Raw genomic sequence first — 14,260 nt, 5'->3', positions numbered from 1 at the left:
AAAAAGGCTCCGCTGACACTCACCACCCTGCTGCCAGCGGTGTCTGTGGGCGGTCCACAATCCCCGCTGGCCACTGCTGTGGGTGGTCACCAACCCTTGGTCAGCACTCGCCATCCCCTTCCCCCTCCTCCCCCCTGCTGGCGGCATCTGTGGGAGCTCCCCAGCTTACTGCTGCCACACTCCCACCGCCGCCGTGCCTCCCCAGCTGCCGGGGGCACATGTCATTCATGCCCACACCTCTTCCCTCATAACAGACTTACCAGCCAGACCTGTCTGCTCTCCACACTGCCAGGCTGTGCTCTTGGCCGCCTGCATGCTGCATTGTGACTGCGTACATGCACGGGGTGTTTATCGATGAAATTCTCGGTCACATCAGCCAAAAAAAGCCGATTGCCGATACTGTCAATTTTCCTTATATTGGTGCCAATCCGGCATGGGACTGATGTGTTGGTACACCCTTATAGACTGTAGGAATTCCATGAAACATTTATTGATTTTTTATTTATTTATTTATTTTTTTTTTATTTTTTCCATTCATGTCTTTATTTTGTCTATCCAATGTAAATAGGAGTCTCAGAACAAAAGTTGGGTTGTTAATTTATTTCTTGGTTCAGGTTGCAGCCATGGCACCTTATGTAAAGATTCCATTGATTGTCATACAGTAAACATGTTTGGATGAATCGGTATTTAAAGTCAGTGCTTTTTGGGCAATAGCATAACTGGGAAAGAGGGGTGGCGAGCAGGACACCAGTCCTGGGTGCCACTGCCTCTTGTGCCCTTGCTGCCCAGGATGCAAAACTGCCCAGCTGTGCCCGTCTTTGAGAATGAAACAGGTAGCATTTCTCCAGAACCCAGGGCAAGATTGCTAACCTGATAAGTTTTGATTAAACAAACAAACAAACAAACAAAAAGCTATACTATGCCTCCTTAAATTCATATAAGGACCCAAGACTTTTTCCTATTTCCTAACTTTGTCCTGTGAATTGCCAATGGTAAATGTGTTTCGGACGAGCCTGTACTATAAGCTGGCGCTGTTTAGGTAGGATTCCATAGGTAACACTCATTTCTTGAACAAGGGCTTAGCATTATTGCATTACATATTAGGTTTTCACACAGAACCAAAACCTTTGTTACTTTTGTTCATATAAGTATCTATGGCATTTTCTTAACATTACACCCTGGGCAAATTTCAAACTGGGTGCTTTCTGACTACCTACTTTGCCTCTCTCTGTTTGACCTGCTGTTCAGTTTCTGGCCTACATAGTGAAGCAGTACCCTGTTTCACAGAAATAGATTAATTTTGTTGTGGATGGTCTGACTTTTGCATGTTGTTTGTGAAATGACTGGGTAAATTTCTTTGAAAATCTGTGATGAAAAGAATGTAAGATAGTATTTTAATTTTTAACTATTAACTATATATTTCAGCATCCAGGCAAAGGAATTGATGTGAGACGAAGAAAAATATGGGACATGTATGGACCTCAAACACATTTAGAGGTATTGTTAAAACCTGGGTCAATCATACATTAACTATTTTATTAATTAATTTGTCATTTATTGCAACAAACAAATTTAGTGCAAATACAGATTAGCACATACATCTATTGACCAGCCAGCTACAATGAGTTCAGTTCAACATGGGGATGTTTTGTGGGACAAACATATTGAGGCCCTTGTTGAGGGCCTGAGGGGCAGGTGACCCTTATTTATTTGATATTTATTTATTGCATATTCTCAATTTTCTTATACTTTTAGTTGGGGATTAGTGTGATATCTTAACATGCGTAGACACCCATTGATATTTCAGTCAAATCCTATTTAGTATATATAGTATTAGGGCGACAGCACCATATATTGCTATCATAAAGGATGTTAAAGATCAGGAATCATGCATTTTTTTTCTAGAAGTTATTAATGGAATTACTCTGAAAGTTATTCTGGTCTCTAGCCTTTCACAGTGATAAGTGCCATTTTTGAGGGGCATTGTTGCTGAATCTTAAAGGGAACAATCATCTGCTATAGTCAATTTGTAGTAAGTCATTACAATAATAACCTCTAGAAAACTGGACAGGAAAGTGAGTCTGAAAGAGGGATTATCTTTCAAACTCCACATTAGCATTTTTATGAGAACAGGAACAATTGCAGCACAGGAACATTCACTTTAAATCCAGCCACGCATTGTTAGCATTTATCAAATCTTCCTAGTGATGGACAGTTGCCTTTTTTTCTTGTTTTCCCCATTTCCTTTTCTCTAGACTCCTGACTGTCTTCCTACTAAAAAGTATTGCTTATATGCCTGTTTTCACCAATGAAGTTCTGTTGGCACCTAAAATTATGCCACTGCACATACCCTGAGGTGAAGCAAATCTCAGTGCCTCTTTCATCCTTCTGTCCATTTGGGACAAACAACTAAGGCATCAGCATGCTTAAGTTTAAGAGGCGTGATCTGGAAGGAGTGCTTACAGTAAACCTAGCATGCCCTGAGAACAACTGTGTTCAGCACAAAGCACAGCAGAATAGCCATTTTCTTTTTCCTTTTTCTTTTTTTTTCTTTTTTAAGGTTGGGGAGAGAGTGGGCAGAAGTAGGTGGAGGTGGTGCTCGTGGTATTTTATGGAGCGGTCTAGTTGGAGCATATGACAAGGAAGTTGGAGATGGAGATGTGAGGTTGAGGGAAGGATTACAACCCAAGTCACCCAAGGTGGTGCCCCTGATCCAACAGGAGAGGAAGAGGCAGCATTTATCATCCCTCTGCTTAAAGCTGTTTCAACTGTACAGCCAAACATGCAAAATGAATAGGACCAAGAGGGAATATGATTCTAGCCCAGTGAAGCGTATGTCTGAGACGGGAAGAATCTTTTGTTGCAGTCTATGCTCCAAATACTGCTTATGCATTTTATTAAAGGATTCTTTAAGTTCCTTGTTCTTGGTCTGAAAGGCTAGTGCAGCAAGTTACTGTGTTTTTAATTCTCTTTAAGCTATGTTTGTGCCAATGTCACAGCTAACAAAGGTTCTGTTTGTTCTAGTGATAGTTATTCATTTAGGTCCTGTCTTAGCATCATGGAGTTTTCATCTTTGGGAGTTTTGCCAGTTCATTTGGAGAGGATCATGTCCATATGGCACTGTCCCTCTAGATGCCAAGAACCCTGTCTCTCCTGAGTTACATTGAGAGTCAGTGCTTGGAAGTATCAGGCTCTTAACTGCATAGTAATAGGACAAAGAGGAAAAGTGTTTGCTTTTTCTTTTTTTCCGTTACATAATCATTATTAGTTTTCATATTGTTTATTAGTCTTGGTTAAATAAACATACACCAATTAAGATATAAGTCAGACAGAAAACCAATAGACCTGCCATATAAGGATTATTTTGTGTAGGAATAAGAGACAAAACCAAATGTTATCACCTCCATTTGTGCCTAAGAGAATCTTAAACAACAGGATCTGTAAAAGAAGAAAACACCTGTTCATAGTACCTTTCTGTTACCTTCAGAAGTTTTTTTCATATTGTGTGACTTCTTTAAAAGCACATGTTATGGGACAAATACTACAATCTGTAGCATTCAGTGCCAATACTGAAATTATATTCGAGTGTAACAGGTGGCACATCACAGCACCGAACTGGTGTCAAATGTGATGAATAAAAATCTGATTATGTACAATTATCTAAATGCAGAGTACAGTGTTGCTAATCTATACTAGTTCAGCAACGAACAATCAAAACTGAAATCTGCTGTAGGTGGTAATTTGTTCACAGACCATAAAAACATTTACCTAATACTTTGGCTTAGTACACCTGGATTTACATACAACCACCTGGTGAGCAGGAAGATGTGTGCATGTGTTAAAGGCCATTGACAGACATTAAATTAAGGCACTATGGGATCTGATGTGCAGTCCCAACAGTCGTGCCACCTGCCATGCTACACATGCATTGCAGAAGGCATAAATGAGGGTTTGAGGATCACATTCCAATCATGCCATATTGCCAGTCCAGCTCAGGATAATGAGCAAGCTTGGCTCCTGTGTAGTCCTGTGGCTGGGAGCACTGGTCAGGTGATTATGGCTCCCAGCTGAAGGAGTGCCTTGGCTCCCATCTACTCCCATGGCTGGGAGTGCTGGTCAGCCGATGGGTTCTCTTCCATCTGGGAGCACTGAGTAATTGCCTTTCTGAGCCATGGGAGCCAAGAGGTTCCCTGCATTCCCCATGCTGGGGGGGTGGGGGGGATCCCATTAGGGGGAGCACATTGGAGCCCTTGTCTGCTACAGCTATGCATGAAGCCTTTCCAAGGGCTCCCTGGCTGGAAACCCCGGTCAGCCAATCAGTGCTTAAATGAAAGAGCACTTCGGAACCAAGGGCTCTATGCGCTCCCATGGTTGGGAGCCAATCATCAGCTGACCAGGGTTCCCAGCCATGGGAGTTGAGCGTTCCAGTGCACTCCCAGTGAGCTGGAAGCCTTGATCAGCTGACTGGTACTCCCAGCCTCAGGAGCCCACCAGAGTCTTGAATGGCTCCAGTGTACTCCTGAGGCTGGGAGCCACACATTTAGGTTAAGGCGTGATGGGAAACAGCAATAATGCTATTAAACACATTTTGTGGCTGGTTCCCATCACACCTTAACCTGAAGGTGTGGCCAGTGCTCCTATGAAGTTTGCGGCTTATTCCCTGTTTTGTGGCTGTTTTCTCAGTCCGTTGAATGAATGAATGTGTGGTCAGGTCACTATTTAAGACGTGATTAACCAGTTAATCATATCTTAAGCATAACAACTGTTAAGGGTTTACTGTGTGCTTATACAAGGATGTTTCAGAAAATAATGGCAGTTTTGAAATAAAACCATTTTGTTTGCATTGGTCATTTACTAGACCCCCATTACTTCTCTGCATAGTTATAAACTATGGGTATATTTGACAGTGCCACCATTGGTGTTCCCCAGTGCTATGTAGTTTCCCACTTTGTCACAGACCTACAGTGTAGGCAACCATTTTACCATTAGGTTCTGAAGCTCTGCGTAGTATGTGTGTCTATACGTGCATCTAGTCTAGGTAAATAAAATTCATGTCTATATAAATAAAAAGCATGCATTACATATTAAATGGACGTAGGGGTAGTGGCTCCAGAGCTCACCAGACTCTGCAGGTAAAGCAGGCTTAAAATCCTTGTTTCATACTTCACTGACTGATTTTTTTTTTTTTTTTTTTTTAATTTCCAAATCTACCCCGATTCCCCTTCAAACGTCCTTGATATATACTTAAAATGTATATTTTTTTCTAAACTTAGCACTTCCCATCCCTGTTTGTTTCTCCAGCTCAATATCCATATTTCTCAAAAAAAAATCCAGTTTTCTCTCTCCTCTTTGCCAGCTCTCCACCACATAGCTGTCCTCACACTCTATCAGGGCTCCCAAATCAAAGTCTGTTTCTCTGCATGGGCACACACACAAGTAGCCCTGTGATTTGGTGCACTGTGCAACTGCTCTGAGGCAAGTTGAAGCAGCAGTGAATAGCATCCGTAGAGACATATGAAAGGGACTGCTTGGTAGGAAAAACATATGTTTAAGGAAATAGGAGTCCTTTTTTGGGAGAAGCAGAACAGAGAATCTCTACTAGGCTGAATCGTGCACTAGGCTGTGGGCAAATGTATGTATCCTGAAGGGCTGCAATTGAAATGGTGCAGTTGGAAGATTAAGGTACGAAAGGATAACTGACACCAGAAGAATGGTAGAGAAGTACAGTCACATTTTACCATTCTGTACCAGGAGAAACAACAAGTATATAGATGTTCAGGACTTTTATTTCTCCGAGCAAAAATGGCCACTGCAGCAGCAAAAAGATAACTTGGGGACAACCGGGGTTAAACTACTTCCAGGAGAGTTTCTCCTGGAAGAGTGAATATTAGTACATGTTCTTCTCTGAGAGAAGCCACAACACAGTCCTTTGGCATGCCAGGGTGCTTTGCTTCTGTCCCTATTCCGCCTGCAGAAAACAATGTTTTGCTCACTGGCCTCTGCTCCAGCAAGGAACAGAACATGTCCCGTTCACAATCGCACATTGTGCTGCAGGAGACGCAGGCTGACCCTGAGCAATCTGGGTCAGCCAATCAGGGCTTCCTTGTGCACTGTTGCTATCTGTTGCCAGGCTGACTTGGGAGCCTGCACAGCACCCTGAGTTGTGTGCACAGGGGCCCCATGGCTGTGCAGCATCAGCACTGCAAACTCGCTTCTCTTCAACAGCTCAACTTTTCAAAAGTCTGTTCAGGCATCTATGGGTAAGTTTTTCTACCCGGAGAACAAACCCAGGAGAATTCTCCTAGGTCATTTGATTGTTTGTGCAGCCATATTAAACTGTCAGTGCAGCTTTACACCTGACTATTATTTTGGGTGTAACCATTAATTCTTTGAAACCAGTTTTAAAAAAAATCCTTGCATGGCAAAAGTGTTTCTTACAATGCAATTGGGGAAAATATTGGCACATTCACATTTTACTGTTGTTCACCCTGAAATCTGTCTTTGTGTTTAGGGTTTCATACTGTTGCTGTGGTATCAAATTTACTATGTTTAAACGCATCCATCAAAAAATGCACCTTCCTCTCAATAGGAATGTGCCGTCAAACCATGTGGGAGTTACCTGTTTCCAGATGTTGACTGGCTAATAGGAAACCATTCAGATGAGCTAACACCATGGATACCTGTAATAGCAGCAAGGTATGGAAAGGGGAGAGGAGGGGCAGTATTTGTTTCTGTTTTGTTTTTAGTGGGAACTTTACTACATCTATGACCTGTTAAAACTATATCTTTTGGGTCTGCAGCTTGTGTCTGTAGCTATGTATGTCTTTTTGCAGGTTTAATGATTGCTTGCACAAAACAGTATATATTCCCAGGGTTAGCAGCCCCTGGCACACAGGCCAGGGCATGGCATGTGAGGTCATTTTGTTCAGCACACCACCGTTGGCCCAGGTTCTGGGCAGCTGCTGCCAGCCACGAAGCACAGGCTGCTCACAGCAGGTGGTGGAGAGGCTGGAAGCCCTGCTGCGGGCAGGCTTTGTGGCAGGTAGCTGGGAGGCTGCAACTGGTGCACTGTGGTCTGGAGCCCTGGCTTGACTTGTTGCCAGCAGCGGCCACACGCATGCCTTGGGGAGCACAGCAGAAAAGGGGACAGGGCTGCGCAGCCTCAACAAGGATCAGGCCCCCGCAAGGGTCCCCTGCTGTCTGCCCTGATATGCCAACATCTTTGAAATCCAGATTGTGGGATTTTTGGCACTCAGCCCAAAAACATTGCAGACCCCTTGTGGATTCCATTAAGGTGCCTGAGAAGCATTTCACTACTATAACCATCATGACAGCTACCCTTAATAACAGAGCATACTTGTGAGATGACAAGAAATACAATAAGGTATTTGCTCCTTAAATTTCAGCCCCATTGCAGTAAACATTTATTATCAGACTTTGTGTTACTTTGAATTCTCTCATTGCAACTAGTTGTGGTGTGTAGTTTGCAGAACTAGGTCCCTAGGTATTAAACTGTGCTGGTATGGTAAATCACTAGAGCAAACATTCGGTTTAATCAGAGACTGTTTCACTTTTGGAGTTCCAAAGGAGAAACACTTCTTGCTTGGCCTGGAAGCTCTATTACTGCATGAAAATGTTTTTGTTGCTTGTATCTGAGGGGCTGTTGACAAAGTTTTATGTATTTTCATTGCAATGGTTTCCTATAACATTTTATTCAGAAGGCCATACCCTTCTTGCAGGTCTTCATATTCTTGTTGCTACTTTGTACTGCCTTGTTGCTTCTTTGATTTTCATGGAAAATATAACCGAAGGCAGAGCAAGAAGACACAGTACAGAGAGTATCTGGATTTTGTTACACAAGTGGGATGCGCATGTGGCTTTAATGTAGAAGAAGACAGTCTTCGAATTCCCTCAACAAAAAGGGTAATTTTTGGATGACATTGTTTTTAAAATGCTGCTAGCTGAGGCATGCAAACTTTTATTCCTAATGACTGCAGTGAAGCTTAGGTCCCAGTGGATTACATTATTTCCAACAATGTTTTCCAAGTGAGGATAAAATCATTCCTCTGTCTTCTGGGAAGTCTGTCACCGCATGCTTAGTCCCCCCACCAAAGGGCTCCAAATAAGCACCAGGGGCTGCATCCCCCTTCTTACATGGCTATTTTATATGTATGGGCATTGAGAGAAAAGTTTGTTATGCACCTGCTCTTCTACACCCTTTCTCTTCAAGGTCTCACACTGCCTTTGTTTGCCCAGTACAGGTTTTGTCACTATTTGAATCCCAGAAGGATCTTGAGACTTGATGCTGCAATCGCTTTTTGGGACGGGGACTGTCTTTTTGTTCTGTGTTTGCGTAGAGCCTACCACAGATGGGGTGCTCATCCCAGAATGAGACTCATACCTGCTCTGTGCAAATAAATAAATACTTAGCCTTTATCGAATATCACATTCCAACAGTAAACGTCCATTTAGAATTCAAAACGTGAAAGGCAAAATAGTTACCAGAGGTGAAAAAGGACATTGGGACTTTACCCCATGTCAGCTGCTCTGTAGTAATCACATGCTGCATGCTCTTACTTCAGAGTAGATGTATTTCTCCTCTAATGTAGATGCTTTTCTCCTCTTCTCATGTCATGTGCTAAGATTAAGAGCTCTTTGGGGCAGAATCTGCATTTTATTACGTGGGCACATAGGTTAGGGGGTTTTTTTCTATGTATAAGGTGTCTAAATGGACTCGGGTTACCTCTGTACAATTCTAGTTAAAGCATGGTAACTTATCCTTCAGTGAAAAGGGGTAGATTACAGCAGTGTAGATGTGGAAAGAAAGCATGTACCTGCCAAGTCCTGCAAAACAGCTGGAGCAGGATAATGGCCTGCTTTTTAAATTCATGGTAAATAGTTTATCCAACCATATTCTAATATTTGCTGATTGGGTGGGCAGGACTTTTATGTAAAACACCACCTAGTACAAATAGTAACTTTTTTTTTTTTTTTGCTAACATAGGTATGCCTAATTGGCAAGTCCAGAACATATCCATCTACTCAAGAATCTCTAATTGATAAGCAGCGGACACAGTATATCAATAGCCGTCAATCTTGCATTGTCATCCCACAGGACAGACGAGCTGGATCTAATTACTGTGACAATCATAACATAAAAAAGAGTGCAGTTGACAAAGCAGCAGACTTGGAATTTCCTGAAAATGAGACTAAGATAGATGATAGTGGGATCTGGCTATCTGGATTTCGGCCCAGAGAAAAAGTAGAACAAGTGAGGAACTGTGCTACTCTTCCTCGGGATTTTGTAGATGATGTGGTTCTGGATGTAGCTAACTTATTGTTAAGTGCAACCCAAGAAAAACCCTGTAATATGCCTGATGGAAGTCTGAATACCTGGAATAGAGGAGGTAAGATTGCCCTTATATGAATAACATGTAATGGTTCTTCCTATTAAAACTTCGGAGATTCATAACTGCCAGTCAGTAGATAGTGTTGTTTCGCTAGTCATAGTTTCCTATATTAAATTTAATATATAATTCTTAGGAGACTTTTTAACATGCTAATTGTGGGGACTGCTGGAAAACATTGCAGTAATATTAATTACCTGCAAAGGAATTTGCAAAGACTTCTTTGTTAACCTCCTTATATACTGTACTATTTAGATTTTTGCACTCCTTATTTGAACTTTTCTCTTGTATTATTGCCAAATTCTTTTTCTATTCCATGTTTAAATATTAAGTAAGTGCTTGTACTATAACAACAAATAATTTACATTTTGTTGTTGAGAGTGTTAGTATATTCTTTGGAAGTTTACATAAAATGGTTATGATTCCCAGAGAATTACTTTTTAAATACCAGTTTGTTATTGTGTGATTGTGGATGTACAGGTAGAATAGAATCTGGCTCGTGGTCTTTAGCACCCTGGGAACTCTGAGCACTGCTGCAATGTAAAACTGAGGAATACACAAGCTTTTGTATTCACATTACTTATGGAAATTTTCACTGTGAACCCTTAAGAGCAAACAGCAAAGGGTATCTGTTTCACTGTAGGGAAACTAAACAAAGTATGTTTTTAAAAAGCAGGCAGCTTCATCTAAATGGTGCTGCTTAGCTGCTATGCTGCAATAACTATCTAAATTCTGCCTATAATTATCATGTGTGTGGCAAATTTTCAGTTCATTTTAATGACTATATTATCATTTGCTGCAGATAGTCTGCCCTTGAGGGAAGTAGCAGAACATTTGGACAAAGAGACATTAAAGAGGCTAAAGAGCGAATATGGGGGTCTGCAAACACTGCTCAAGAACAATCATCAGGTATTTGAAGGTAAAGAACAGAGAGATTATTTCTTTTCATTAACCAGCTCTTGTTTGCCTGATCTATTTTTAGCATAAACTTAATTGAAAGATTATAACATTAACTCTTCTCAGTACTGGATGTCTAGCCATAACAAACAGAATTTTCTATTTTTGCCCCTGTGTTTCCCTAGATGGCAATAGTAGAAACAAGAATGGCAGGATGAGCTTGGTACCTTGCCAGGTGGTGTAGTAATTTTGTCTGGCATATTTCTTGCATAAATCAGGTATGCCCGATATGCCTGTTGTTTTCTAACAGGAGTTCTCAGCTTGATGCTACAGTTTGACTAGGTCACGAAACTTCTGTTTTCTAAAGTGACCACAGTGTTGAAGGAAGTCAGATGCAGAGGAAGTGCACTGGAGCATTTCATTAAGACTTGGTCTGGACTTAACAAGCCCTACAGAGAGAACTGCCAGCAGAAAGCAGAGTTGGCCTAGACAAGAGCCTCTAATTATATGAGGCTTGACAGATTTTTACAGGCTGCAGCAGGCTGGCAGAATAGGAAGTTAACAGCAAAATACCTTTTTAATTATTATTTTGATTTCCTTAGGATTTCATTTTACTATTGTAAATGTAGAATTTTTACATCATTGATAACCAGCAGCAGAATAATATCACTTGAAGCCAGCTACTTGGAAAGCTGGAATGTGGGTTAGTAAAAAGTTTAGGGTATTTTTATAAAGGTGTTTATATTCATGATTCCAGCAATGAGTTAGCAGCAATATGTAAGTGAATTTACCCATGATAAGTCATGCCTAAGAATTTATCCATCCAGTAAGTCACCAAGTACCAATAGATTACTTAGTAGACAGCCAGAAAATGCCATATTTGCTGCCAGGGCTCAGTTGAGTAGGTGGAGAAGTCTCTAGATATGTCCATGCAACAGGAACTTTTGAGGGATAAAACCAAAAGCCCAAAACAGTGTTGCACCTACACTAGGATTGTGGACTTGGACAGCTCTGAACCAGGTTGGATGACACCAGAATCTACACAACTACATCCTGTCTGTATTATCACTTCTATTGTTTGTACTATGAGTGGAGCTTTGTGACCAATGTTAGTGCTGTCAGTGTCAGAGATGCTTCAAAATTAAAGCAGAAATTGAGAAGAATGGAGGCAATTCATTCTTATCTTGCATTGAATTCATCCATCTTCCAGATATAATCTTTTTGTGGTGGAAATGGTATAGTTCCATTATGTGGGAGGGTGGGACAGGATTTAGGACCCCTAGCAAAGGGGGAGCATTTCTATTTTCCATAAAGCCAAATGTCCTGGACACTACACACTATCTAAGAAACAGAGATTTGGATGCAGGACTAGAAGATGCACACAACCATGGATAAATTGCAGGGAGATTTCTCACCTTTGCAGCTTCACTAAAGACCACGAAGTCATTCTGCTTTTATGATATGGCTGTAAGTATAGAAAAGGATTCTTACTAACAGCCATCCTGGGAGCCAGCTCCAAAGAGGGCCACACTTAAGATAGCACAGCCACATGTAATCTGTCTTTCTTATACCAGCCACTGGAATTGGGAGAATTCTGTACCACTATAGAAGGTGCATGTTTTGGGGGAGTGATGGGTTATTCTTCTCTCCACCATGCTCCTTATATTAGGCTATGTCTGTTGAGCAGAATCAGGTTCGATAGCAACACTGTTTGAAAGAGCACTAGTAGCATCACTAGAAGTTTATATTGGGCCATACAGCATATAGTGGTCCAGTGTCAGGCTCTTCAAAAGAGATGCATGAAAGGAGGGAAGGCCATGACGCAAATACCCACTGTGTAAGGTGCCCTCAGACTGTCTTATATAATAATAATAAAAGCATCCAGGAATGGGCAGGTACAGAGGCTACTATGAGAAATTACCTCTATTTGCTCTGTATGCATTTCTGTAACTGCAAGAGTTTAAACCTGGGCCCTGGGTTTTGCTCAAATGATCCATTTGTTTTGTATTTGTTATACAAAGAGAGAGACTTTGCACTTTGCCAGTGTAATTCCCATGACCCTCTATTAATGTTTTGTATGTTTGTTTATTTTTCAAACCTCAGTTATAAATGGGAGAGTTCAGATCCGTGACTGGAGAGAAAAGAAACAGGCCAAGAAAACCCCACCAGAAATCAAACGAAGGCTTTCTGCTGAAGCTTTCAAAACACGCCTCTGTTGGTTTTTCATTCATCACCCTGATGGCTGTTCTTTGACTTCTGAATCCTGCCCGTATGCTCATGGGACTGAGGAGCTGAGACAATCTCAGATTTTGAAAAAGATAAAGCATATGCAATAATAAAGTTCTGTCAGTTTTATGCTTAACCAGCATCAATATCTTTCTGACTAATTTCAGGGACTGCATACTACATGCAGAACTGTATAAATGGTTTATAATTCTCTTGTATTTATTTTGTTAATCTATTTCCTTATACAACCATCTTTATTTTTTAATTTGGAGATTGTTACATTGAAAGAAACAGTGGTACGATATATGTATTTTCTTTATTTCAGCAACTAAAAATATAGAATTTCCCTTTCTATTTTTCAAAATGTGTCATCTGTCTGCTCACTAGTTTGCAACGTATTTTGTTGAATCTCAGGACAGTCTCAAGAGTTGGGTTTTTTGCCCCTTTCAGCTTCCGTGGCTTGTCATCCATATTCCCTAGAAAGTCAGCTATTTGCTTGATAGACTTTCCATGCAGATGCTTGTTTTCCAGCTCCTAAATGGCATCTCTAAGTAAAGGGGAATTTGGAGCATGGGGATTGGTCCCACTGCCCACTTCATTAGTTTCAACTGGTTTAAAGTAAAGCAGCAGCCAGCAACCTTTAACAAGCTGCAAGCCAGAACACCTCAAAACCACTCCCGTTGCATGCAAGCCGGGTGGTTCTGGCAGCAGGTTAGTAGTGGGGGGGCTTTGCCTGCGCCCAGGCCGCTGCTGCTTTCCCAGCCTCCTGCTCCCCAGCTGTGATAGGCATGGCTTCCAGGCAGGGGCCAGGCAGCTGGGAGTTGAGTTCTTGTTGATGCCACTCCCTTGCCCATGCCCCTCTATGCCCAAGCTGCAGCACAGCTCCCCACTGCCTAAAAGCTGTGCTCACATCACAGCTAGTGAGTGCAGAGCTGTAGGAAGCACTATAGGCACGGCTTCCAGCTGCCCAGCCCTGGTGCAGCTCCTTGCTACCTGGCCCTGGGAAAGGTACAGGTACAGGCATGGGCACAGGAACAGACAAAGACTTCAAGCTCCACAGGCTGGCTCTCGTGGCTCACAGGCTGTATATTTCTGACCCCTGAAGTAAAATACAAAATGGGTACTCTGCAGTGTTGGGAAATGAATATGAATGACCCCAAGGCATTTGCTCTGGGGCTTTCTAGAGCACTATCTGTCCTTCATTTTCAGAACAGGATTAAGTCTATAAAATCATTGATGAAGAGTATTACACACAGTTTATAGAGTGACAGGATGCATGCATATCGTATGGCAAGAGCATGTCTGCTTCAGACTGCATAAAGTGCTCCCTGGTGAAATAAGTCTTTCTCTGAGCAGCAAAAGTCCTGTTTTGTTTTGTTTCATTTTATTGTAGCTCCTGTATTGGAATAATCCATTGTTAAGTGATTTGAGAGTTTAGGTCTCACTATCCAGTTGCCATAACAATTCTTGGCCTGACAACATGTGCTCCATCAAGAGTTCTGGGAAACGGATCTCTTGAATTATCTGTAAGGAATGGGCATCTGAGACAGGATTTTGTGTTTAACTAACTGCTGCTGAGAGGAGCAATGGTCTGAAGAAATGGCAGGAAGAAGGAAAGCAGTATCACTAAAAGAATTTGCTTGTGACAGTAAAGGTGCAGAGTGGGATTGGAGAGATGGATCTGGAAGTGGAAGTGGGCACACCTGACTGAGTGGAAGGAGGGGGTACAG

The 14,260-nt window shown here is 41.8% G+C and overlaps 1 protein-coding gene across 3 annotated transcripts in view; it reads left to right on the top strand.

Annotated features, from left to right (window-relative positions):
* The window catches only part of TRMT44 (tRNA methyltransferase 44 homolog), a 32,742-nt gene extending 19,848 nt beyond the window's left edge, over positions 1-12,894 (top strand). For 2 of the 3 annotated variants that reach the window (XM_059721540.1, XM_059721542.1), the window contains 6 exons: positions 1,426-1,497; positions 6,590-6,696; positions 7,740-7,923; positions 9,005-9,407; positions 10,210-10,326; positions 12,408-12,894. In XM_059721540.1, the coding sequence (XP_059577523.1) occupies positions 1,426-1,497; positions 6,590-6,696; positions 7,740-7,923; positions 9,005-9,407; positions 10,210-10,326; positions 12,408-12,640 (1,116 nt within the window). In that variant the 3' untranslated portion in view covers positions 12,641-12,894. The remainder of the gene's footprint in view (positions 1-1,425; positions 1,498-6,589; positions 6,697-7,739; positions 7,924-9,004; positions 9,408-10,209; positions 10,327-12,407) is intronic. The other variant, XM_059721541.1, reaches the window with a different exon arrangement.
* The last annotated feature ends 1,366 nt before the right edge of the window (positions 12,895-14,260 follow it).

The sequence above is a fragment of the Alligator mississippiensis genome, chromosome 2, assembly GCF_030867095.1.
Source record: "Alligator mississippiensis isolate rAllMis1 chromosome 2, rAllMis1, whole genome shotgun sequence".
NCBI classification, from domain to species: Eukaryota; Metazoa; Chordata; order Crocodylia; family Alligatoridae; genus Alligator; species Alligator mississippiensis.
The sequence above is the reverse complement of the archived record's forward strand: the minus strand, read 5'-3'. Positions and strand labels throughout refer to the sequence as shown.